Source organism: Bemisia tabaci, chromosome 6 (assembly GCF_918797505.1).
Source record: "Bemisia tabaci chromosome 6, PGI_BMITA_v3".
NCBI classification, from domain to species: Eukaryota; Metazoa; Arthropoda; class Insecta; order Hemiptera; family Aleyrodidae; genus Bemisia; species Bemisia tabaci.
The window spans coordinates 2,654,870-2,682,379 of record NC_092798.1 but is presented as its reverse complement, the minus strand read 5'-3'; the positions used below and the strand labels follow the sequence as shown (position 1 = coordinate 2,682,379).

The 27,510-nt window shown below is 37.9% G+C and overlaps 1 protein-coding gene across 1 annotated transcript; it reads right to left on the bottom strand.

Annotated features, from left to right (window-relative positions):
• Window positions 1-1,209: 1,209 nt before the first annotated feature.
• Window positions 1,210-17,209, bottom strand: LOC140224802 (sentrin-specific protease-like). The gene is made up of 3 exons (XM_072301490.1): window positions 17,077-17,209; window positions 3,142-3,201; window positions 1,210-2,050 (listed from the first exon to the last, which is right to left on the bottom strand). The coding sequence occupies exon 3, from the start codon at window positions 2,014-2,016 to the stop codon at window positions 1,210-1,212; it is 807 nt and encodes a 268-aa protein (XP_072157591.1). The 5' UTR covers window positions 2,017-2,050; window positions 3,142-3,201; window positions 17,077-17,209.
• Between the last annotated feature and the right edge of the window lie 10,301 nt (window positions 17,210-27,510).

Sequence of the window (27,510 nt, the reverse complement as noted above, 5' to 3'; positions counted from 1 at the left end):
TCAAACATTCTTTTGGCTTCCACCCTCAGCTTATGCGTGGGGTAGAGGTACTCAAGATACATAGCAAAAAATACTAATTTGAAAATGTAAAAATGTGATTTGAAATGTTTGAAATAGCAAAAAAAAAAAAAAAACTACTAATTTGAAAATGCAAGTTATCAGAGGAAAGGCAAACATAATATATATACAAGTATCCAAAAATTCATTTTGGCTTCCACCCTCAGCTTATGCGTGGGGTAGAGGTACTCGAGATACATAGAAAAAAATACTAATTTGAAAATGTAAGTTATCAGAGGAAAGGCAAACATAATATATATACATGTATTCAAACATTCTTTTGGCTTCCACCCTCAGCTTATGCGTGGGGTAGAGGTACTCAAGATACATAGTCTTCCATAAAAAAAAATCAAAACTAAAACAATTTTATGAGGCTTGGAGCATAACATAATCTTGTTTTATGTAAATTATATGTGGTATGAATAGCATAGCATTATCAGTAAATAGAAGTAAAATGTTGAAATTGAAATTAAAATAATTAGTCTTACTAAAAAACAAGATATCAAGGGTGGTTAATTACTAGACATTTAATTAAAAATCTAAGAAAAGGAGGAAAAATAAATCAAAGTGTAAAATCAGAATGTAAATCAAAATATAAAAATAAGTCAAAGATAATTTTAAAAAAAAATTAAAATGGAAAGGGAATAATCTTATTCTAATCATCAATCTTAGAATTACATGTATACATACATAACCATGCTACCATGATATAGTAGAAGTTTGGGTAGTGCCGCTGGGTAGTCACGCCCTCCTATGTTTTTACTGCGGGAGGGGCCCGCAGGGTAGTCGTGCCCTCCTATGTTTTTACTGCGGGAGGGGCCCGCAGGGTAGTCTCGCCCTCCTATTGTTTTGCTGCGGGAGGGGCCCGCAGGGTAGTCGTGCCCTCCTATGTTTTTACTGCGGGAGGGGCCCGCAGGGTAGTCTCGCCCTCCTATTGTTTTGCTGCGGGAGGGGCCCGCAGGGTAGTCGTGCCTTCGATGCGCGTGATCTTCAAACACAGTTTAAAAAAAAAATTTTTAACTTTCGCTGAGAAAAAAATGTTCAAAATTTATATAAAAATTAAGAATGTTCTTAAACTTTAAAACTTTAAAATGTTCGTGACACCGCACTGAAAAAAAAACAATGAGAGTTAATGTTAATGGTTAATGAGGGTCAATTATGTTCTAAACGTTTCAGAATCAATATAATGTCTTTTTGGTATAACCGCACTTTGTTTATCCCCGTTTTGAGAAGAAACCTCGATTTTCTTTGTTTAGTTTTGTGGAGGAATTTTCTCATATCGATGAGATTTTGCTTGGTTATCCACACATCCTCTAGCTCTTTGCAGGCCGATGGCGGATGTTGTTGCCGAGGTCTGTAGAGGTTGCGTAGAACTCCACTGTAGGGTTGTCCGGTTGAGAATGGGCTTGCTTTTCGTTGTACAATTTGTAGCCTCAGTTGGTCCCTTAGATTGCAAGTTTCGAAGTCAAACGGAGCCCTCCGCGCCACTGACTCTGCATATGCACACGTGAACTCTCCGCATGCCCAGGTGTTGTTTTGAGAAGGGGCGTCCACCTCTGCGAGGTACCACGTTCTATCTCCAAATAGTGTGTTCCCAGCGCTCCGCAGTAGTTCCAGTTCGGTGCTTTTGTCATCGGGGATGCTGTCAATCCAGTAGATTGATCCTTCTCTCAAGTCATACACCACCAATGTCCAATGAATGTTGTTGTAATGAACTGGAATGAGTACTAATTCCAGTTCATTGATGTTGCATTTCTTGAACCTGCCTTGCACGGCACTTGGACCTCTATTTCTTAGCGATGTGAAGAAATAGGTGTCCAAGGTTTTTATCTTAGGGAGGTTGGATTCGCTAGTCGCCCTTTGTTGGAGCAATTCGAAGTACGCTGTTATCACTTCGTCGCTGAGCCATTTCTGGGATGATAGCAACTGCATGGCCTCATTGCTTATGTGCATTTCCATGATCGCGTCTGAGATGTGGCGGAGCACTTCGCCACTATTTTAACATGAAAAAATTAATAATTACATTTAACATATGTACAACCTTGGTCTTCTTCAGATAAAATAATACATGATAAATGTTGGTATGCTAACTCCTAATATAATAAATGATAAATAAAAATTGAGACTTACAACCTAAATTTACCAAATCGGCTTTCTCCACCTTCAGGTTAGTTCCGTGAGGTAGAGATAAGCTATTTTTTTATTACCTGTGGTTAGTACTTAGTAATTAGAGCTTTGCACGAATCACATCTCCCGAGTGCAGTACAATAAAATGGTAGATGCACATTTCTTTCATTGACCTCAATAGGCGGTAGTATGGTCGGTGCATTAGCAAATTGTGGGGCAGGTTTACCCCTGAGAATTTGGCGTTTCAGTCTTTTGCGCTCACTTGCGCCCTTTCTATTACCACCTGCTGTTTTCTTATTGTATGGTCTTGATATCTTATGGTCTTGGTTTGTTTCATTAGGTAGGGTCACACACTTGGTAGGAGAAATTTGCTCTAACATGTTGTTATTAATGATCTTTGATGGCTTCCATTTTAATTTACATGATTTTTTTATTCCGGGAATTGCTCTATTCTTTTTACGTTCCAAATTTTTCTTGTCTTTTGTTACTATGCCCAAGAGAGTGTCATGCTGTAATGTTATTCTATGCTCAGTAATATTTGTTAATTCTATGGAGATAATATTTTTTTTTATTGTCTTAACCAGCCCTTCGCTAGCCCTTACTAATGTGTTTGCCACTTTTTCTGGAGAGAACCAGTAAGTTTCGCCTTTTAAACTTTCTCTCTTTTGTTGGATATAAGCAAACACATTTGCCGTCATATTCTCTGTTAATAAGACTGCGTTTTTTAGCAAAACATTATAGCACGGTGCAACAGTGGGTTGTCTAAATATCCATGTTCCTCTATCCTCTCTTATGTTGTTATATCTATCGGGATATATTTCATAGCCGGATATTATTGTCTCCAATTCTGGTGCATCCGAGGTGTAATATTTCGCTTTTAATTGCTGCTTGGGTTTCATTTTTGTGGGTAAGATTCAATAAAAAAGAATATTGCACTAATACTAATCTTAATTTTACCTAGTTTTATTGGTTCTTCCGTCTCTGGTTAGAGTGCGTCCTTCGAGAGTTCTCTCCAACCTAGTGAAGAACAGACATAATAAAGCATGTAAGCACAATCCTGCAATAGAAATTGTATGTGTTATATACCTATTATATGTGTGATGACGTTTGTGGGCGGGATAATGAGTATTATATTGTATGAGAGTTAAATTTTATAATATACGACTAATATTAATGAGTATCTATTACATTAATTAAATTTTTTGGAATATTATTTCCACCTCCACCATTATTTCTGTACATTCATTTATGTTGATTTGTGTATCTCATGACCTTTTTCTCCACCCTCAACTTATTTAGGGTAGAGAGAAATGAGTACCTTCTCTCCACCTTAGCGTAGCGTTGGGGTAGAGAGGTAGGAGACAGGTATAAGAATTAGATGAGCTACATACATTATTTACATTTCCTATTTCTCCACCCTCAAGCAGAGGTGGGGTAGAGAGTTAGGTGTTATCAGTTTCATTCAATTATGACAATCGTGAAAAACAAAAAATTTAAGATAAGTTGTTTTGTAAGTAATCGTGCATTTTAATGGAGTGCAAAATTTTGGTGAGACAATTCCGTTTCAGTGATCTCCCCTTCAAATTTTTCTAAATTTTCTACCGTTTTTCTTCTCTGACGTAGTCGCTACCTCCTCAATTATTATTACGTCCTCCAATTCTATGTGTTCCTTGGCTGCTCTTTTTCTCTTCTCCTCTCTTTGCTTGATCTTTTTTGCTATAAAAGCTGCAATAATCACTAGAATGATAAGTCCGGTCAATAATAGGTGGGATCCATGTAGGATTTTTGAAGCGTTATCGAATGACACAATTTTCTCGTTGAGCTCTTCAACGTGATCTGTTGCCAATACTAATGTTATGTTGAAGGGAGATACATCAAAATCGATTGTGTCTTGTAACACATGAAAGGCCGGCGATTGCGTGTAATATAATTTATTATTGTGCGTTAAGGACGGGGTGTCCTCGTAAGTGCATACTGCAATCCCAGAAACTTCAATTAAGGCCCCTGTTTTCTTTTGTTGTACCGTTGCTACCTGATTTTTATTTAAGATTATGAGGCCGTCATCATACAGTATTGGGTTAGTTAATTCTATCATTTTGATTCTCGCTAGATCGGCATCAGTGCATATGTATGTGTGGCCTTCCTTATGACATTTTTCCACCGACATCTTACTGCTTTCCGCCACGTAAACTGGTTGAAAGACTTTTAGTTCATTACCTACTTGTTTTGTAGCAATACTTAAAAGCACCTTTTGTTTTCGTTTGAGTAGAGGAATAGTAAGGGCACCCCTTAAAATTTCAGCGGTTGCTTCTTCCACATTTGCTGAGAATTTTGCTGTTTGGTATAAGAGATAAGGTTTCCTTACGTATATTGTGTCATGCAAAATGTTAGTTTCACGTATCAATTGTGTAATTTGGCTAGGTGGAATTATTTTACTGGTTAGGCGCTCTGAGTGTAGACTCTGTAGGATGTCATCAAATTCTTGCAAAAGAAAGTGTTGATACATCATGAAAGTAACATTTCGCTCCACATTGCACGCAAGTTGTTTGTTCCCCTCTGTAATGTGGTGCAGATTCCTCCTAATTGCAATAAAGGTCTGCTCTACCTCATTCCTATCCTTCATGATTACTTTCTTCAAGTATGCCCCTTTTGTGTTTACCTCATGACGGAGTTGCTCAATTCTACCTTGTGAGGTAACATAGTCAAACCCAAGCCACGCTACCGCTCCGATTCCTAGCGCTGCAAACGCAAGTGGACTCCTTTTCGTGCGTTCAGTTTGTAAGTCGCTTAAGTTATCTCTGAAAGTTTCCTCATTTAATATCCTAAACATAGAACCCAGTACATCTGACTTATATTGTTTTTGACAAATTTCATAATGCATTGTTGTATCTATTACTAATTTTAATATTAATTCTCCGTCCTTAAAGTAAGCTCGCCGCTCCGTTGCGTATGTTATTACCGTGTCGTTCTTCACCTCCATGCATGCTTCAGTTACTTCTCGATGCATCATTAGAAGTGCGCTCAGCATAATTATCCCCAGTGCTTTCTCCATTTTTGTGTGTAGTTGATCTTTTCAACGGTCAGCCACACCTCTCTCTGCACACGCCAACTACAGGGCAGATTATAATCAATTCATAATTAGATGATTTGTGCAGGAAGAAGCTCGGCTTTTCATTGGTTGATCAAGAATGTTAAAAATATAAACCCATAGGAAGCCACTTTACCGAGTTGCACCGCTGCAATCTGCGATAAGTTTTTCCTTCAATTAAGAATGTAGACTACGTAATTTGGCACGTTATGATTTCGGCCCAACTACCGGCGTTACGCCAATTCCAAACATGGTTCACAACATGGTTCCAAACATGGTAAGATTACAGAAGCACCTGAGAAGCACCTGAGATTAATCGAAGAGCAAGTGCAAGAAGAGGGAGGAAAAAAAAATTTTTTTTTTTTTTTTTGAGTTTGCACCACTGCAGCCTTCGATAAGTTTCTCCTTCAATTAAGAATGTAGACTACATAAATTGGCACGTTATGATTTTTGCCCAACTACCGGCGTTAAGCCACCTAAAACATGACTGCTCCAACTGCAAATTTCATTGAATTTGAAGTACTTCGATTTACGGGAAGATTACAGAAGTACCTGAGAAGCACCTGAGATTAATCAAAGTGCAAGAAGAGGGAAAAAAAACAATTGTTATGACTTTCAGAAGTGCGGTAAAGATTTAACTTTGTTCAATTTATACCATTATGCGTATTACTGAAAACTTTAAATGCGTGCGACCTACCCTCATTTAGTAGCTTGAATAAAAAATACGTTTTTTAGGAGCAATGACTTAAGACCCTAATAAAAATAACTTACTTCTCTGGTTATTGCGGTCCTCACTATTGTTATCACGTAATTTAATATTTTTCTCCTTGCCACGCGTTTTCTTGTTTACATTGATTTATGAATTGAGCCCAACATGCATTGGTTGTCAGTAGGTTAGCGTTACCCACTATTATGTTTAAAGCCCTGGCTCTCGTTAACATTACATTAAAGCGTTTAGGGTCCTTTAAAAAACCTAAAGAGGTTTTTTGAGCATTTGCTCTTTTTGATCGTACCGTTGATATTATGACTACCAATTTCTCCATTCCTTGGAACTGTTCCACTGTTCCAACCACAATTTTTGACCAATTATTTTCGATTAATTTTTGTGTGATTTTATGTATCTGACCTCGATACGGCGTAATGACCCCTATATTCTCTTGTGTTATTACCTTATTTTTCAACCCTGGCGTTGTTAATAGTTTATGTAAATAAGATACAATTACATCAGTTTCATCCATATTATAGTAGCTCTTACTGAGTTCATCTTGTTTTTCTTTACCTGTAACATTATGAAAAACCACCGGATGGTTTTTATTAGGCAACCAATTTGAACCAATTGCTGCCGTTATGATTTTACTTTGACCTTCCGCAATCAACTCACCGCCGTAGAATAATTTGTTTGGTAAATTAATAATGGTCTTATGCGAACGGTAATTTCTAATTAATTTAACCGCATTATTAGGATGATATCCGTTGTTGCTAGAATAAATTTGTAATTTCATTAATCTTTCCAGTAGTGAGGTTCCCAGCCCAAAGTTTGTCGCCCAATTTGACATTATAACTGGAGATAGTTGAAATGGGTCCCCCGCTAGGATTATGCGAGTCGGATTTTTGCCAGCATTTGCTAACCCTGCCCATGGAATCAGAATTTCTGGTTCAATTGCTAAAGATGCTTCATCCACAAAGATGTGTGTAAAATGTGGGCTCGTTCCCAAACCCGCTGACACAAGTTTTCCAGCTCCTACCAGAGTTGTTGCGAGAATTGTATGTTTTCTCAGCTGATGTGCTTTAAAATTTACCACCTCATTTTTAAGATTTTTATTGTAACATTGTGCCTTCAAAATTTCTTCAGGAATTGACGTTATTTTTCTGTTGACTGGGTAAAGGCGCAATAGCTGTGTGGCAGAAATATGTTTTAGCAATGATACTGTAATGTTATCTACCACTGAATTTGATGGAGCGCAAACCAGTATTTTAGTGTTAGTGTCATTGGCTCGATCATATAGTTGATTGATTGCCTCTACTATTGTTGCAGTTTTTGCCGTCCCCGGTGGGCCAAAAATGATCAACGGTTGAACTGACGAAACTCTTAATATACTCTTTATTGCAGTTGCCTGCTCTGGGTTATTTTCAATTTTTGGATTAATCCACTTTATTGGGTCATTAAAATTTTTGGGCACTAGTGTATTTTTTGAAGGAAATAGTGCCTCCCTATCCATATTTTCCGACTGCTGTAAGGCTCTATGAGCACTTTTAAAGGGATAGCGATTTAGCATGAACGTGACACTCGCTCTATCGCCATCTGAATAATTGAAAAAGAATGAAGCCGGTAAATCAATCTCTGTTGTTTCATTTCTAATTTGTTTTACCACTCCATAGTAAGCCTGGTCCGGGAATTTTGTTAACGTAACTCTAACTTTATCTCCTATATTTAATACTGATTTTTCTTCTCTAAGTCCTGGCACCTGGACTGCCATGTATTCAGTCGTCTCCAAAAGCGGAACATCTCTCAATGCATAACCTCTCAAATTTTTGGCTGCTTGGAGTTCTTCCAAATACAGTGCTAAGTCAAATCTGTTTTTGTAATTTTTTGGTGTTAAAGCGATGTCGTTTGGTTTACATTCTCGGAAGATTTTCTTGTACTCCTCATGCAAATTTGCCTCCATCTGTGACTCTGAGGGAGGGGGGATTTGTTCTTTGTTAGCAAGAGCTGAAATTACTTGAGGAATAACATACTGATCCAATGACACTTTCCCCGGTCGAGGCTCAATTGTTAACACTGATGTTCTCGCTGACCTATTCTCCGATGACAACTTGGCTATGTGCTGAGTTTGTGTTTTCCTCTTCTTCCTCACTCTGTTTACCCCGCACGTGCCTCTCCTGTGTTGTTTTATTATTTTTGATGCTAATATTGAGTAGACATTCGCTCTTAATTTTTCTGGATTGAGATATGGACGCAACCGATCAATCTTTATTTTCTTTAATTTTGGGTGTTGTTCTGAACCTTGATTGATTTCATAAATTGAGTCTGTTATTTTCTTTGTAATTATGTATGGACCTCGGTATTGAATGGACAGTTTTTTCATTACTCCAGGTTTGACCGCTGGATGGAAAAGTAACACTTCACTCCCTATTTCTAGTTCCATATGCCTCTTTTTTTCATTATGAGTTTTTCTTTGTCTCGCTTGCGCTTTGAGTATTGCTGTCATTGCCTTTTGGCGTATTTCTTCCATTCGAGTTATGCGTTTTTCCAATGGAATGGGAGGAGGTAAGGTCCCAAACATGAAATCAATCGGGTGCGTCGGTCTCACTCCAAAAAGTAATTCAAACGGTGATTTACCCGTTGACATATGCACATGTCTATTCAATGCTGCTGTTGCGATCGGGACAAAAATATCCCAATTTCTTTGGTTTTTGTCCACGTATTGTTTAATTATGGTTTTAATTAATTTAAATGTAATTTCCACTTGCCCTGATGTCATCGGTGAATATGGACAGTTTGTTTTCATCCCGCAGCCCATTTTTGTTAGCATGCTCTTTACAGAGTCTGCAATAATGGATGCTCCGCAATCAGAGTGTACCATTTGAATAGGGCCGAACATTAAATTCAATTTATATAAGAAGTTTCCTATTGTTGTAGCGTTATTATAAGTAACAGCCTCCGCATGCATGAATTTAGTAAAGTAATCAATTGCACAGACTATGTAACATTTTCGTGAGGTGCTTGCCCTGAATGGGCCTGCTACATCCACCGCAATTCTCCGAAAAGGGTAGGGTTCAATTTTTGTGGATGTCATTTTCCCCGCTACTAGAGTGTTTCTGTGTTTCGTAAGTTGACATGTTTGGCAAGATTTAACCCAATTTACTACATCCTTTCTTAAATCAGCCCAGAAAAACCTGCTACAAATCTTCTGGACCGTCTTAAAAATACCTGGATGCGAACTTTCAATATCATCATGGAAAGCTTTCAAAACTTTAGGTCGAAGAGCTTTTGGTAGGCATAAAAGTCTATCTCTTCCCTCTGGCCCATATTTCTTTTTATACAGTTTTCCGTCTTCTGCAATGAAGAACTGTCTACTTTTCTTTCTCTCTTTTGACGTTACTTTGTCAGGATTTCTGAGCGCTGCAATCATTACTGAGAATTCCTCGTCTTTAGCCTGTTGCTCCGGTATGTCGTTAAGCATTAAAGTTGCAATGAAATTTAGTTCCTCTGCCCCTGGTATTGATCTTGAAAGTGCATCAGTATTTTTAATTATTCCACCACTTTTGTACCTTATGTCCAGATCATAGTCTGATAATTTTATTGCCAATCTCGCCAAACGATTACTGTTGTTCTGCAATTTCGTGTACTGTTTTAAGGCCGAATGATCAGTAATTACCCTCACTTTCTTCCCGTAAATGTAAGGACGGAACCTAGATGTCGCTTTAACGAGACCATTTAATTCTAACTCTGTAATAGAATACCTTTGCTCAGCCGGGCTGAACAAGCATGAATAATAACATACTGGTTTAATTGTGTTCTCATCAATAATTACTGATAATACAGCCCCAGTCCCAAACTTGCAAGAATCAACTTCGAGTTGGATGTCTAGTTCCGGGTCAAAGCACGCTAGAACTGGAGCGCTAGTTAACAGAGATTTAATTTTCATGAAAGCTTCTTCAGCTTCATCGTTCCACTGAAATGGGCTGTTTTCTTTTTTTACTAAGTCATAAAGAGGTTTACATATTATGCTTGCATTTTTTATGAAGCGTCTATAGTATGATACCAATCCTAACAACTTTCTAACTTTATTTACGGAGTTGGGTCTTTCATAATTAGTTATTCCTTGAATTTTTTCAGGATCAATTTCTAAGCCGTCTCTCGTGAGGCGGTATCCGAATACCGATATTTCCTCACATCCGATTTGACATTTCGCATAGTTTAATTTAAGATTAAATTTTCTACATCTTTGCAAACAAAGCCTCAGGCTAGTTAGCATGTCATTTAAATCTGTGCCTATTGGATATAAATCATCAACGTAGGGTAATACCCTATTATACAGCAGACCTGCCAACATTTTATATATCATATTTTGAAATTCCGCGGGTGCATTTGCGTATCCTTGAGGCAACACCTTAAAACATAGATGGGCAAAGGGCAAGCTAAAACCTGTATACTTTTTACTATTTTCGTCTAATTTTAATTGCCAATATCCATGAGAAGCATCTAGTTTACTAGCCATTTTACAAGATGTGATTGCCATTAGTGTGCTTTCAAGATTTGGCAGTGGAAAGCGGACCTTTTTGACTAATGTATTTAGGACTCTAAAATCTTGTACTAATCTGAATTCATCGCCTTTGGGTATCAGTAAGGCAGGTGATCCATACGGGGAATCAGACTCCTCCACTATTCCGCATTCTTTCAATCGCTCTACTTCTTTTTGGAGCCACATTAATTCTTTATGTGACAGTCTATAGGGAGGTTTATAAATCATCTCTTCTTTCTCCAGTTGTATTTTTATCGGTTCATAATTAACACATCCTCCCTGTAGCTGTTGCCCCGGGAACAAAAACACATCGTGAAAGTCTGAGAGTATCTGATACACCTTATGACGATCGTCTAATGATAAGTTTTGGTTTACCTGTATGAGCTTCAAGTCCTCCCAATGTGGAAATGGCTTCAAGATCATTTCAGGTTTATTTCCTGCCTTTACCGATCCCACTATTGCATCCTGATATAAGATCAATTTGTGTAGGTTTTTGTTCCTTAATATTACTTCATTCAAATTGTTGTCTAAATTGCTCGTTAAGAGGTCCAGTTTTTGACTGATTCTGTGCCGTACTGGTTTTATCGTGATTTTCCTAGAATTGAATTCTCCCGTAATGTAAACAGGTACCGATTTCACTTCATTAGGATTGAATATTACAGACTCTCTTATTTTGATCACCTTATTGGGTACCGATGGTGCATCCTGCATCTCTACCAAGTCATTCGGGGTCCCAGGAGTTTCTGCATCAGAAGACAAATGACGATTTTTCTTTACATCGCAAATGCTTACTAATATTTTTGGTCTCGCATGTGTTCTTCTGATGGAGAAACTTTGCAACTCCGAACTGCCATAGTCTTGGGAGAAGGGAATTTCTACTGTTTCCTGCACATTTCTTGTTAAAGATACTGTTTTTGTATTGAAGTCAATTTTTGCTTTGAAGTGTTCAAAAAATGGCACCCCTAATAATATTGATGCCGGAAGTTCCTTAGCTACAAATGCACACTGCAGTAAATTTACATTTTTTAGTTTTATGTCTACGGTAGTTTCCCCTATTGGTTCAAAGGTATCACCTGATGCAGTTAATAATTCTAGATTATCCACCGATGTTATTGAATTCTGATTTACCACTTTTAAGTTCACGACATTTATCCCACTCCCGGTGTCGAGAAGAATATCTACTTGCCGGCCGTTTATGCAACCCTCCACTCTTAAAGGTTTGCTTAACGTTGTCTTACCTACTTCTTCATGTTTTATTGTGCTTACAATCGCAGTTTCAGTTCTTTCGCTCAGAACTGATTTCAACTGGCCTTCTATTTGCGCAGCCAACATTTCCTTGCCCCTATCGTTCAACAAATAACCGCTCGTTTCAAACATTTCTTCCGTGAAATTTTCTTTAGACACATTAAGTCTGTTTAGTGTAGGACTTACATGTAATTGTCCCTTTATGGTCGTATTTATTACACATATTTTTTTATTTAATTCTTCTCTGTCATATCTCGGCAGTATTGGTGAAAAAATAATATGCATACTTTTCGATAGGTCTGCCATTTTTCCGAGTGGCAAGCTGTTGACAAATGCAGGGCAAGAAAAGTTAGCCTTCGAATTACTTTGTATGTGGAAATCTATACCGCCCGCTATTATTATCGCAATGACTTTTTGATCTCCATTAATTTTTATTGACTCTAAATGTTCCAATGCCTTATCTAACGTCAGGCTCGTGGCACAGTATACTTCAAGTTCACCTAAAGGTTGAAGCAAGGTTTCTAATTTGGCCTTTACTCGCTGAACATGGACATCTCCTACCACTATAACTCGCACATTTCTACTTTCTTGTGAGGTTTTATTGGTTGGTATTTGTAAGCTCACTAGTGTACTTTCATTGGTAGTTACTCTAACAATATGTCCTATTGGAATGTTTGCCATTAACTTTAGTGGAACATTCAGATTATTTATAATCGAAACCAAAAACTCATTGCGATTTATCAGTCTTACCTTTACGTTTGGTTTTATTTCCGCATCCTGTAATATAAATGGATCAAATCTGAAAGTTTGATTTTCCCGCTTCTCTAGTTTTGGCACCGTAGCTTTAACCAAAGTTTGTTCTTGAGGGATCAGAACTACATTTTCTAATAAATAAACCTTTGTTTTAAAAAATGACTCCTTTTTCGCCTCTTTAGTCTGCAATTTTGAGTCGTAATCGCGAGGCTTCTCTAGTTTTTTTGCATTTTACCATTAATTTTACCTTCTAAAATTCTGCACGAACTGGCAACGTGGCCAAAACCAGAGCAGTATTGACAGATCGGACCACCAGAATTCCGACGCTCATTGGAGCTATCTCTCTGTTCATTTCTATTATCTCTTTCTTTGGATGAGCTTCTTGTCATTTGTCGGTATCTGTCAGCACTGCCCGGCTGTGACTGAGTTTTATTTACATTTAGTAAACAATTTTTGGCATAATGATTTATGCCCTTGCAAATATAACATAGAATATCAGTTTTCGCGGCCATATTTTCACTAGTATATTGCGATTTTTCTTTCGATCCCTGCTGCGTAGCTAGCCGAGAGATTGCTGCCACCAAATTATCTATTGTTAATGTGTTATTTTCTGCGTCTACGTTTGGCAACGGTGTAACCTGGGCTGTTAGCAATGTCTCGAGCCTATCAATTTTCTTTTTCAATAGTTTTTCCTCCTGCCCGAGATTCTCGCTACCAGACTCAGCAGTTCTGTTGTCATTTAATCCTAGCGACTCTTCCGCTCTCTCAATGTTTTGCTCAAGCTCTTCTAACGTGTTATTTCCAAATTGTTTCACTATTCTTCTCGGTTCGGGCAGGAGTCCGTCTATTACATGAATAATAAATTCTAAGTCAGCTAAATTATTACCGACTCTAGTTTTTAATCTTGACATGGCGTCAAAATAATCCATTGGGCGTTCGGACAATTTTTGCTTACGCGCACCTAAAGTTTTTAACGCTGATCTATTTGCTGCAGGTTGAAATCGATTTTTAACCTCCTCTTTTAATTGTATCCACGTTAATTGCTCTAATGCTGCTCTTTTCCTATCATACCAATCCCTGGCACTGCCACCTAAAAAGTATGCTAAAACCCTTTTCGCAGTATCGTCGTTCCAGTTGTACGCGGCTTTTTCTACATCGAGCCTACGTAAATGTTCATCAATATCCTCAGTGATTTTCCCCGTGAAATGCGGTATGCGCAACTTCACGAAGTCCGGATTTTGCGCCATAACTGGAGGGTTTTGCCCTTCTCCTTCGGATTCCGTATGCTCGGACTCCAAATGCTCGGACTCCGATTGCTCAGACTCTGACTGCTGAGATTCCGAGTGCTTGGATTCCGAGTTTTGTGAATCTGAGTGCTCTGATTCTGAGTTTTGCCCTTGTCTTACCCTTTTTTTTAGCACTATTTCTTCCCTAAATTCTATTTCAGGTAGAATACTATTAATAATATTTTCCCTGTTTGCGTTTTGAGGGTTGTTACTATTTGAATTTAATGTAAAATTAGGTGCCAAACCTACACCCGAATCCCTGAAAGTGGAATTACCAGTGGTGAAAACAACTTCTGAACCCCGTAGTGATACAGATTTAACTATGGATTTACCTGCAGATGTGCTCCCTGAAAAACTCGGTACTTCAGGGTCAAAATGACACCGTGGAGGTTGGTTTTCGCTCTGTTCTCTTTCTTTTTGCGCGCGTGTTTTAATTAAGCTTTGTAGTTGAGGGGGTGAGTTTGGTGAGTTTGCGATTATTTGTCTTAACGCCGCGCGTGCAGTGTCAACTCGGGAATAATTATATGCATAGAGTCGCTTTGCTAATTCAACCTCTAATCTATCCGCCGTCAATCTGCTAATATCTGCTGGGTTTCCTTCCTCATCAAACTCTATTGATTTTACTATGGGGTGGAGCTCTTTTACTCTTGACTCATATTCTTCAACAGATTCATAGACTGGTACGTAGGCAGTTATCTCTGGTCGAATTTTGCTAGGACTCTCACTTACGACTTTGCCTAGTCTTTTTGTCAGAAACTCTATAACTTTCTTTACTGGGATTGATTTTAGTAATTCTAATGCCTCTGTAATTTTAACATGTGTGTCGATTCTTAATGGAGTGTTTAATCTTATTAGCGGTAAAAGTTCTAAGATGGTTAAATTGAAATTTTCATTATTGATCAGTAATGTCACGGTATGCATTTGAATTGTAGTCTGACATACTTGACAATTAAATTGCGCAGCAAGCTCTCACAGAATATTATTCCCAGTTATTCACTGATTTTTTTATTACACAGTAACACCTATGAATGTCGTTATTAATGATATTTACGGCAACAGATCACGCAACCAATATGCTCAATATCGTAGAATCTGTAATCAATATTACCTGTCTATTATTGATTACGTCGAAAAATTGTTCATAAACTTTTACAAAGGCAAAAATTTCTAGTTCTGCGACCGAAAAATTTTCAACTTCAGTTCCTAGGCAACAAGAAAACACACTCACAATTTTTGGTACACCTTCTTGATCTTTTTCAAAAATTACTGCTTCAATCTTTTCTCGACTTGACTGCAGTTCAATGTAAATTTGATTATTACTAGTACTCAATGTGCTCATTACTAATAGCGTGTGTGATTTTTCTTGTCTCCCAGAAGTCGATGCTTGCCTTCGTAGCTATTTTACTTCTTCACCAAAATTTTCCCACCAAAACTCTACACTCCAATTCGCTACTAATTTAGATTTTAATAAAGAAATTTCACGATATCAGCACTGATGTGATTAGTATTGAACACAATAATTTATGTAGTTAAAAAGGTAGATACACATACACAATAGACAAGATTACAGTGATTAATTATAAATGAAATTCCACCAATCTGAGATTTCAAGAACTCAGCATTATTTTTGTCTTTTTCTTATTAATGTTTAGTTCTCTAGCTTTCTGTGCTTCAATAATTAAGTTTGCTACGTTATTTGGATGGGTCTTAATGAATTGGATTTGCTCATACACAACTATATTACCCACTGTTAGTTGATTGACTTTCTCAACAAAGGAATATACTGTAGTGGACTCTCCCTGTACGCTTGTTTGTTCTGCCATGCCATTAACTACTGCAAATCAAGACAATTTTCAGACGGTTTCGACATTAATTTAAAATTTACAATTACTTACCACCTGAAAGTTTTACATGCAAGGCACAGGAAGGGGAATTGGATTCTGTAACGAATGGGCTAGGAATTTTATTCAAGGAAGTGTTGTTGTAGGTATTCCGCAAGGAAAAAATGAATCATCAAAATTAGAAAAACTACAGCTGCTATTTTTATAACAAAATTAATTAGGCAACACATTTAGGTTAAATTACTAAAAACGCGTGTCTTCTGATAGGCAAGATTTCTTTTGATTTTTGAGCTCAGAAACAACAATAATCCTGTAAATTTCTCAGCTCCTGATGGAAAAGTTAGAGTTCAGAAACAACATTAATCCTGTAAGTTTCTTAGCTCCAGAAGGAAAAGTTAGAGTTCAGAAACAACATTAATCCTGTAAGTTTCTTAGCTCCAGAAGGAAAAGTTAGAGTTCAGAAACAACATTAATCCTGTAAGTTTCTTAGCTCCAGAAGGAAAAGTTAGAGTTCAGAAACAACATTAATCCTGTGAGTTTCTTAGCTCCAGAAGGAAAAGTTAGAGTTCAGAAACAACATTAATCCTGTAAGTTTCTTAGCTCCAGAAGGAAAAGTTAGAGTTCAGAAACAACAATAATCCTGTAAGTTTCTTAGCTCCAGAAGGAAAAGTTAGAGTTCAGAAACAACAATAATCCTGTAAGTTTCTTAGCTCCAGAAGGAAAAGTTAGAGTTCAGAAACAACAATAATCCTGTAAGTTTCTTAGCTCCAGAAGGAAAAGTTAGAGTTCAGAAACAACATTAATCCTGTGAGTTTCTTAGCTCCAGAAGGAAAAGTTAGAGTTCAGAAACAACATTAATCCTGTAAGTTTCTTAGCTCCAGAAGGAAAAGTTAGAGTTCAGAAACAACAATAATCCTGTGAGTTTCTTAGCTCCAGAAGGGAAAGAAAAATAAAAGAGAATTGCAAAATTATTAAAAAGAAGTAAAAGGAGTATTAAAAAGAATTGTTTTAAGACCAGAAGATGTATGAAGAGGGGAAAGGATGGGTGAAGGAGGGAAGGAAGAAAAAAAATTTAATAATTCTAGTCAAATTTCACAAATTCACGATCTGAACACTTGTCTGGATTCTTACTCCCGCTTGGCTAGCAAGAGGTGTTAGTCCAGAATTGGCCAAAACAATCACAGAGACTAATTTTTGACAACACGGAGAATCCACCACTTGGAGCGGGGCTAAAACTACTATGGGGGGTTTGCAGAGCAAGGCGATGTGGGCTACTCTCACAACCCAACCGCTGAATGACAATCACACTATCAGCCCCCGCACGGTGCTGACAGGATGATGACTTTTGGGGGCGCCACCAGATAGGGATGGTGTATGCTGAGTCCCTATCAAGCTCAGATGGTAGAGCGTACGTACAGACAATGGTAATTTACCTCGTGAAATAAATGAAGAGACCAGATGTATGAAGACCAAGGTTTATTTGTCCACAGCAACAAGGGCAGGTTGTACAAGGGTACAAGTTGGCGGGCGAATTGCTCCGGGGTTCCGAACGGCAAATTGCTCGAGCGGGAAGACTGATTTACCGACGCGGCAGCGAATTCTGCTCAATGGCTAGACTGACTCTGGGGGCCGGGAGGCTAACTTCGGTACAGTATAGGGTGTGGGTGCTTTTAGCTAACCGTCCTTAGCTGAGACCTGAGAGAGACTGACTTCACCCATTTTCCGGAGTTTTCATCAAACCTCGGATGGAGGGGAGATGGCGTGGGTTCCCACGCGAAAACTCCAAGAAAACAGCCGAAGCCAGCGTTTTTGGCTCTGGTCATAAGACACCAAATCACATATCCCTGGAACATCACATGCAGGCTGCCGGATTTGGAGACCCGAAATCGCCGGGTCCGATGATGTTAGTGAAACAACAGCGATTTCAGTGCCCCCTCCGGCAACCCGCAGATGAGCAGCTGGATTCGGCATCATATGGCCATAGGACGCTGTCTCTCTCAGATCACTGGTCCTTATGGGTGATCGGTCTGTCCCTCGCATGTTAGCGATCACATATCCGCGACATGATGTCACCATGTCGCGCGTGATCTGTAGCTGGACCACCCGAGTGACATCCCGACCGCCGGACGCTTTCCCTCTCCAAGGCGCTTCACAGCTGATTCCTACAAGTAAGTTCATCGGGGAGTGCACCCTGGAGCTTTAAGCTCGAGCTTTCACTCTCCGACGAACTTACCAGTTTCAGTTTGTTGCGAATGGGGTGACAGTTGTCACTATCACCATCCATTCGTCACACAGTATACGATATGTCGCAGGTCTCCCAAGATCAAACATAAATCGGTGGACGTCAAAACCTAATACGTCCATTCTTCGATGACTCTCGAATCCCGTATGAATTCGTGTATAGTAGGGCTCATCAGATGGGGGCAAAGACGGTTGTACCATCGACTTATTCACATGAGCCGACCACTACAAACAACCGCGCTCGGCGAGCGGACACACAACCGAGGGGCGAAGAACCCTCCGACAAAGGGGTAGTTCATGTGTTACACAGAAATTGAAGGTTAATAGTTGCACGCACGAAAATGCAAACAGCACCGCTCCCTCCCCACGATGTTGAAGAGGCATGAAAGATGAGACCCGGGATAATTTGACATCCCTGTTTCACCCGTTTGACCCGACGCACAGTGAAGCGGGTCGGTCGGAGAGCTTGGACATGCTGTAGAGACTTTCATTAAATGACTGCAACCCCGTTAAAACGAAACTCGAAAAGGCGAAATTGAAAGCGCGTCGGTATATTCTAACCAACTCTTGGATGCAACTATTCGTGTTCCAAGGATGTCCGTGCTGCATACTCGTAAAATTGAAGGCGCCTCGCATAGTGGAGCGAGTCAATGGTAGAGATCTTACGATCTAAAAACTATTGATAGGCTGATCCTATGCTACGCCAACAGTGGAATTCGTGCACTGGAAAAAACACATTGGATCCTGACTCCAGAGTCCAGAGTCCAGAGTCAAGAGTCCTGACTCTTAAAAACATTGACAAGAAAAAATACTCTTGATTCAATCAGATTTAAGCTTAAATCAAAAGGAAATCCGCTCAAATTAAGAGGTTTGTTTCTTGATTTAAGCTTAAATCCGATTGAATCGAGAGTATTTTTTCTTGTCAATGTTTTTAAGAGTCTGGACTCTAGATCCAATGTGTTTCTTTTTCCAGTGTAACACACCAAGAGCAACAATTAGTTAAGGACGAGGATAGTCAATTTTCATGGTTTCTCATGGGACTGTTGCTGATTAAGCACTTACATCAAATTCAGAGACGACTGTTTGAAAATCTGTGCCCGGATAAGAAACCTATAGCCATTTTTCAAGTGAGTTTACGAAAAAAATGTCAATGCTGGTCAGTGACTTTACAACCACTTCTCAAGTTGGACACGTATATCTAGACAAAAACATGTGAAAAAGACATTATGAAGGTGAAACTCCCGAACCACTTATCCAGTTTGCAGTGTTTAAAAATCTCCGTTCCCTTTTTTTTTCTCTGAGAGCGAATCAACATCATTTCGTGAAATTTTCACAGAATTTTCCTCGGACAGAGCAGAAAAAACACTGCAATTTTAAAAAGTGAACGTTGAGTAGTTTTTCTTCTGAAAAATAAAGAATGACAGGAAGTCTGCAACGTCGCGAACCGAGATTTATGGTTTAGGAGTTTCACCATTGATTATGTGCATTAAATCTGCGTGTTTCATAGTTTCTTTTTTAAAAAAAAATTGGCACAGACATAGTTTCATTGACCATAAATACATTCAGTTCTCCAGAGACAGCTATTTTATAACCACCCTGTAACAGCATAGACCCATGGGATAAGATTCGACGGAAGATAGGGTTTCATCCCTCCGACTATCCTCTTCTCACCCACGAGTTTCAATACAAATAGAAAGAGAGCGAGCGGAGTTGGTGGTGGTGCAACGACTCGAAGCGGACAAGAAAATCTTCCTCCTCGTTATTTACAGTCAATAAACTAATTCCCGAAAAGGAAACACTTGTTGAAGTGGCCGCCTTTGCCCCGAACGTCCAAACACGGTGCTCCTCAAGAGGGCGGCACAGAGTGAGAAAAGGACCTCGGGTATTGTAACGGGTTCGGCTGATATGATAGTCAAATGGTTGTTTGCCCCTGTCGCTGTCGCGCCGCTCTGAGGGTTGCGTTTCATCCAGACATAACCAGGAATGAATTAGTCGCGGGTTCGAAAAAGAAAAAGCACTCCCTACCTCTGACGCCTAAAAGAACGGAAGCATAATCAGTCCAAACTTGTTTTGAACCCTTAAAAAAGAAACCTTGACTCAAAAATATACAAAAGAGAATTTGCAGGTGTCTGAAATTTGATGAATTTTGTGTTTAAGTGGAAACTACAGAGTGAACTGAACACGAGGATTCCCTTGATTCATGAATAATTGAACGATGAAATATGACAAAACGACCTAATCTGCTAAAATACATGTATTTAAATGGGAAATGCCGCCAGATGACATCACTGGGCGGTGCATTTTCTCATTTTAAATCTATTTTTATACTATTTCCCATATCAGAAAGCAATCATAACAAATACCGTGAAATCAGCTCTAAAAGCACATTCAGATGAAGCAATAAAACATTTGCATGAAAAGTCTCCATTTTGGCTGCCACATATGTATAGAGTACGGACTGTTGAATTTTGATTTGTTATTTTCAGGGGGGTTAGAGAATAGAGAGAGGATGGTAATTGTGAGGTTTCTGGTGTAGGGGATGAGAGACGAGAAAATTACAAACTTTCGAAGTTTTTAATTACCGTAGGAACTTACAGCTGCAGTTCAGAATACAACCCGTTATCACCCGGTTACGTTAGGTTCTAACTATTAGCTGAAGTTTGTCAAACAAAACGGATTTTTTTTTTCGTTTTCGTCTCCAAATTTTGAAATTTCACAGCCATCTTCCTCTACCAGTGATTAGACTCTTTTAAAAAGATCAAGTCAAAATTCAGCAATCCATTTTCTCTACTTTTCCCACAGTGTTTAAGGCTATTTTATTGATATTTTTGCGGCTTCCGCTTCTTATCTTATTCTGATGTTCAATCTCACTATTCATTACGAAAGAAGTTAAAGCGATCTCACTTTATTCCATTTATAGGACCTTCATCTATTAAACGGGTATAGTCGCGCTGAAATACCTCTTGCACTGTAGAATGGCGCGGCGCGTGTCACTTGGTTTCGCCGAACGCCTTCAGTTTCTCACGTATGCAACACAGGCATCCATCAAGCAGGTATAGTTGCATTCAGGTCGTGAAGAAACAACTTCATTATTGACCCCAATTAAACACGGAGCGTGTCGCTTGGTTTCATTAAGCGCCTTCAGTTTCATACGTATGCAACACGGGCATCCATCAAGCAGATATAGTTGCATCCAGGTGTTTGAGCAACATCTTGAACATATTTATATTTTGTAGCATAAAAGCAGGACGCACGGCGCTTGGTTTGCCAGAGCGCCTTCAATTTTTCATTTATGCGACAAGGGCGACCATAGGCATGAAAGTGTTTAGAAAAAAAATATCTATCTCTCAGCAATCTAAAAATAAAATTACTTGAGCAACTAATCTTCTGAAATTTTTCCATTCGATATAGTTTTCTTATCAATTTCTTATTTGCATATTTTGGAAAACTGAAAAATTTGTGGTAACTGCACAGTGCATCATCAAATACTAGCAATAATCAGGGCAACGTTATTATAATCAGTCTGTAGTCTTTGTTTTCAACTAGGCTCCCTCGAGTTCTTTTTTTTCAGCCAGCCAATCAAATTATTATATTGATGAATCAACTAAGTACGTGACAGATTCCCCGATAAGACTACCTGCAAATCATACAAAATTGTATGGCCTGGTTACACGCTCTTTGTGCTCTTAGATGTCTTCAAATTATATGCGGGATTCTCATTTTTCAACCAAATTATATGTGGGATTCTCCATTTTCGATTATTCAACGGAACTCTACAGAAATTGCTCCACTAAACATTTTGTTTTCGTCGACTAATGTTTCGCTTTCTATTGACGGTTACGCATTGATGAAAATCGGAAATGCGTTTTTCACATTACGATGATAAAAGTCTTCAATGTTTTTTAACGTTTTCAAGGATAACCAACCATGAGATCCTATTGAAATTCTCTGTATATTTTCATCGCTTTCTCTAAATAAATCACAGCCAATTGCAATGAAACATTTCAATTAGTTTTCTTTGATTAAGATCGAGTCGGACGTTTTTTAAGGTGATTCGACGGTTGCTATTTTTTGCCAGAGCGACGAAAGATATATCGCATCAATTCGTTTCATAATTTAAGGTACTTATCATTTTTTTTCAATTTTGAGATCGCACTGCTGTTGTCATTATGAGACTAAAGAATTCTAAAGGATACTAAGAAAAATATAGCATTCGATACTAATATCGAAAGTGCAGTCGAATGCGATATTTTTCCTCTAAAAAACCCACGCCTTTAATACATTGAATTCCTTTGTGAAATTAGATACATAAATTCTTTAGTTTCAAAATTCGAAACGAATGACAAGTAGCTGAAATTATGGAACGAATTGATGCGATGTATCGCACGTTGCTCCGATACAAAAAATGACAACCGTCGAATCACCTTAAGCGTTACAATTGAGGTTTTACTTTTTCGCCTTTAGCCATTGATACGTGAAGAGTGGAAATTCAAAATCTGGAAAGTGCCATCCGGTAATGCTAAAATTGTGCATCTTGCTCCGTAGCGTAAAAGGACCTGAATACTTTCCTTCATTAAATTTTAGTGAAGAAATGTTCTATGAAATTTGACCTTATAGAAACTGGTGCTCAATCGTAGCAACACCTGGGGGCACTTACCAGGTTTTGAATTTATGCTCTCCCTATTAAAAAGATAAAAAAGCACTTGATGAAAAGATTCTCAGGTTTTGATTTTACTTACTCAGAGGAGGAGTAGAGGAACATATTTTGACAAGCTCGTTTCCACACCACCTTAGGAAAGCCCGATCAGGTAGAGGATACGGTGCTGCTCCTGGAGGTAGAGCTTACGGCGCGTTTTTTTTAACGTGGTGTCGCCAAGAGCCCTAATCCACGGGGAAGGGAAGAAGAAAAGGGAGAGGGGAGAGGAAAAGGGAGAGGAAAGAGAAAGAGGGAAAGGGGAAGAGGAAACAAAAAAATACACTCACCAACGCCGATGCGATACTCCTAAAAACAGCTGTGCCCGCAGAAGACGAAAGTAGCGCCCTCCGCAACTGATTATGGAGGAGGAATAAAACAGTATCTTACCTTCGGTTGCGGGAAGATCCAGCAGCAGCAGCAGCAGCAGCAGCACCTGGAACAGAGAATAAAAAAAAAGAAAAGAAAGAAAAGAAGGGGGAAAAAAAAATAAAAAAAAATGCGACGATCCCGGTACGATGGCACCCAGCAGCAGCACCTGAAACAGAGAATAAAAAAAAGAAAAGAAAGAAAAGAAGGGTAAAAAAAAAAAAAAAAAAAAAAAATCGACGATCCCGGTACGATGGCACCTAGCAGCAGCACCTGCAACAGAGAATAAAAAAAAGAAAAGAAAGAAAAGAAGGGAAAAAAAAAAAAATTGCGACGATCCCGGTACGACGGTGTCCACCAGCAGCGGCCTCCCCCAACCCCGGCTTCCAGCGTCCCGGTTCCTTTCCCACCTCCTCCCTTTTTTTTTTTTTTTTTTTTTTTCCACTCGTGGCTTGCTGAGATTTCAACTTCACAAAGGTGCGGTATTTTTAGAAGAAAAATAACGCATTCGAGTGCAGTTTCGATGTCAGTATCGAATGCCACATTTTTCCTCTAAAAAAAAACCACGCCTTTATTACGTTGAATTTGTTTGTCAAATTTGGAATATGAATTCTTCAGACTCATGACAACAGAAAAACGATCTCAAAATTCGAAAAAAATGACAGGTAGCTGAAATTTCAGAACGAATCGATTCGATATATCGCGTCTTACATCTTAACACCATCACCATCGTCTTACATCATCGCGTCTCACGTCTTAAAGCACATAGTTCCGTTTGACAGAAATACGTCAAATTACAATATGTACTTCAACTGCAAATGGTGTAAAGTGGCAGATACACTTGCAAGTTAGAAGCGCTTGTTAAATGTGAAACATCAATAGGAAACCGGGATTTCAATCGCTCGACGTCTAGCTATCAAAATCTTCCTTTCCTATTGGTGTTTCACTTTCAACAAGCGCTCCTAATTCGCAGGTGTATCTGGGTCTTCAGAGGAGACGCTAATGAAAGATGGAAGAAAGAATAAATAAAGAAAGAGAAATTAATAAGAGATAGTTACGAAATAAAATGAATAGAACAAAATAAAATTAGGTATGAACTGCTTTCACTGCACTCGTTTCTTGCCAATCTGAAAGAAGAAGAAAAAATGGAAAATTAGTTTGAGGTATTTAGAATATATAAAAGCAAAAAAAAAGAAAAATGAAAGAAGATGAAACAACTTTCACTGTGTTCGTTTCTTATCGATGTAAAAAGAAATAGATAAAGAAAAAACATGATAAAGATTTGAAAAAAACACGGAGAGAAAAAGTAATATGATGTTTGAGAAAAACTACCAATTCTGTAAAGCAATTTTATCCGCGATCAGTATGCTGAAAGTAGCTTGTGCTCTGACCCTGTCTCTTGTCAATTTAGAAGAGATAAATACACGAGAAAGGAGAAAGAAAAATTAGCATGAAGCCTTTGAAGAGGAAAAATAAAACTTTAGCCCCATAAAATAGTTGATTTCATTCAAAAAGCAAAATGCCGGAAACTTCATTACTGTTTTGCCGATCTGGAAAAATAGAAAAATGAAGGAAGCAGAGCTGCTAAAGATCTAATGTAAATTAAAATTATAGCCTGTGCGCAATTTTTTTTTTTACTAAAACTTTAACGAGAGTTCGAATATCGATAGCTGAAGGTTGAAAATACTTATCTTTGACTGTGACGTCGCAAATCTCTGCTCTTGTTTTATTATTTTCAACCAGAACTAATCAGCAGTTTTTCATTAATATGAGTTTTTCACTCATTCTATAATATTTACGGAGAATTTGAGGGAGATTCCTCGGTTACTTTTCTTTTCTGAAAGTGGAACACCATCGGAGATTTTCAAACGTGGAGGTGTAGTTGCGCATTTTTTATTTAATCAATGTATTTTGATGCGATTCTGGATGCAAAATAATGACCTGAAACAAACAAAAATAAAAAAAAAGAATTATTAAAAGTCTAAAAGCATGAAAATAATTGGGAAATTAATGAATAATTGAATTGATGATTAATCAATTTTAACCTAGCAAATATGACCTTCTTCTAAAAATTCTGGGATTTTGATTTCGTTTATTTTTTTGACTAGGCGCTAAAAATTACTCAAGATTCAAGAATGCAAAAAAATGACCTAAAAGAAAAATAGCAATAATATAAGTCAAAAAGCATGAGAGCGATTGGACAATTCGACTACATTTTGCAATTTGGACCTATAAATTCTGGCTCATCTGAAAAAACACTTATGTGCATAGTGCACACTAATGGCACATACGTTGTTTTTAAACCGGGCTAGAATTTATAGTTCCATATTGCAAAATGCAGTCCAATTAATAAATACTTTGATTGATTACTTTTAAACTTTAACCAAACGAATGTTCACTTCTATTAAAAAATCTGCGATTTTGAGGGTTGATTCTCGTTTATTTTTTCAGAATAAGCGCTGAAAATTACTCAAGAATTCAAGAAAGTTTTCACAATCTAAGGGTTTTTTTGGTTGTGTAGATCTGTGCAAATTGCAGGAAAACAATGAAGGTGATTCGATGAACGCCATATTTTGTGTCAGAACGGCATGCGATTTATCGCATCAATTGGTTCCATTTTTTCAGCTACTCGTCATTTTTCTATATTTTGAGATTGCAATTCTGTCGTCAGGAGACTAAAGCACTCACTTACCAATTTTAACAAAGAAATTCAACGTAATAAAGGCGTGGTTTTTTTTGAGAGAAAACATCGCATTCGATACTGATATCGAAACTGCTTTCGAATGCGATATTTTCTCTCTAAAAAAAAAACCACGCCTTTATTACGTTGAATTTCTTTGTTAAAATTGGTAAGTGAGTACTTTAGTCTCCTGACAACAGAATTGCGATCTCAAAATTGGAGAAAAATGACAAGTACCTAAAAAAATGGAACTAATTGATGCGATATATCGCATGCCGTTCTGACACAAAATATGGCGTCCATCGAATCACCTTAATATACTGTTGATCCATAGAATTCGAATGAATTGGAATAAAATATTATTACTTTCCTTTTTCCTTTTTTATTTATTTACCTTCTTTTTTCCTTTATCTTTTTTCTGAGAATACGAGTACCTAAAACGATGATTAATAAAAATTTAAACCTGGTACGGCCGTAGTAATGATAAAATACTATAGAATATACCTAAAATTTATAATTTATAAGCGAAAAAATTTCAATTTGAAAAATGACTGCTTTATTTAACTTTGAAAAATAAAAATTAAAAATTTGAAAATTCAAAATTTGAAATTTGTAAATTAAAAATTTAAATTTGAAATGTTTAAATTGGAAAAATAAAAATTTGAAAAATAAAAAATTTAAAATTAAAACTATCAAAATTTCAAGTGTATAAAAATAGAAGGTATGAGTAAGCTATAAGGTTCACTTACATATTAGGAGCTTAATCCAAATTGAGTTACTACAAATGTTGGAATTCCGGTTGCTGACTGCAGTGTACCACTAAATCACTACCACTGAAACACTGAAACCCTGAAACACTGAAACACTGAAACACTGAAGTACTGAAATACTGAAGCACTGAAGCACTGAACCACTGAACCACTGAACCACTAAACAACTAAGCCACTGAACCACTGACCCTCTGACCTGTTCACCCATGGAACTTCTTCGCTTTCTAAACTCACACTGATTGAACTTTAGGGAAGGGGTCTCCCTTTTGTAAGCTCGGTTGGTCTGTAGCCACCTCCAAAATTCCCACCCCCCTCTGCTGACCCCTCCTGCAATTAGGATGTAATTTAGAAACTATTTCCTCGTTGTCCTGTGGCGGGAAACCCGAATTTTACGGAACAAAAGGACAAAAATGCATCCCTTTTGTTCCATTGAGGTGGAGGGACCTCTTTATTGTAAACAGGATTTGAAAATCCCTGTTCTGTTCTTCGAGAAACTTCGAGACTACAAAACAATGAAAAAGGATTAAATTGTGTAAACAATAAGAAACGAAAAGAACGCTGTGAGGATGTATTTTTTGGGGGAAGGGAGGGGTAAAAGTCCGTAAAAGTTCAAAACAAAAGAAAAATACTTAACCCAAAACCCTTTGGGGAGGGGCGAAAAAGAGAGGAAATTTCTAAATGAACTGTTCCAGAATGTTCCAGAAACAAGAGCGTCTATAATGTGATGATAATGGGGAAAAATTAATCAACGCAGAACTTTATTTTGCGTTCAAAACAACGTAGTTTTTTCTCCGTTCTCAAAATTGTCACGGAATCACCATGCGTGCACTGAAATAAGAAGCAACTTGCAACAGTTTTTGCTCTAAACTGGGAGGTGTGACTTGCAAAAAAGGTTAGGTAATTCCAATTGGACTTCATTTTGCAATTCGGAACTACAATATTTGTCTCATTTGTAAAAACTTTTGTGCATAGGGAAACTAATGGCACATTCGTTGTTCCTAAACTAAGCCAGAAATCGTAGTTCTCAATCGAAAAATGCAGTCCAATCGACCTTTGATGTATATTCGATGCAAGCTAATTTTTTGCTTGGATATTCCGTAAGTCGCAAAAAAGT

Bases quoted from the DNA above. Each gene is read 5' to 3' on its own strand.
- LOC140224802 (XM_072301490.1), bottom strand. From the start codon at position 2,016: ATGGAAATGCACATAAGCAATGAGGCCATGCAGTTGCTATCATCCCAG.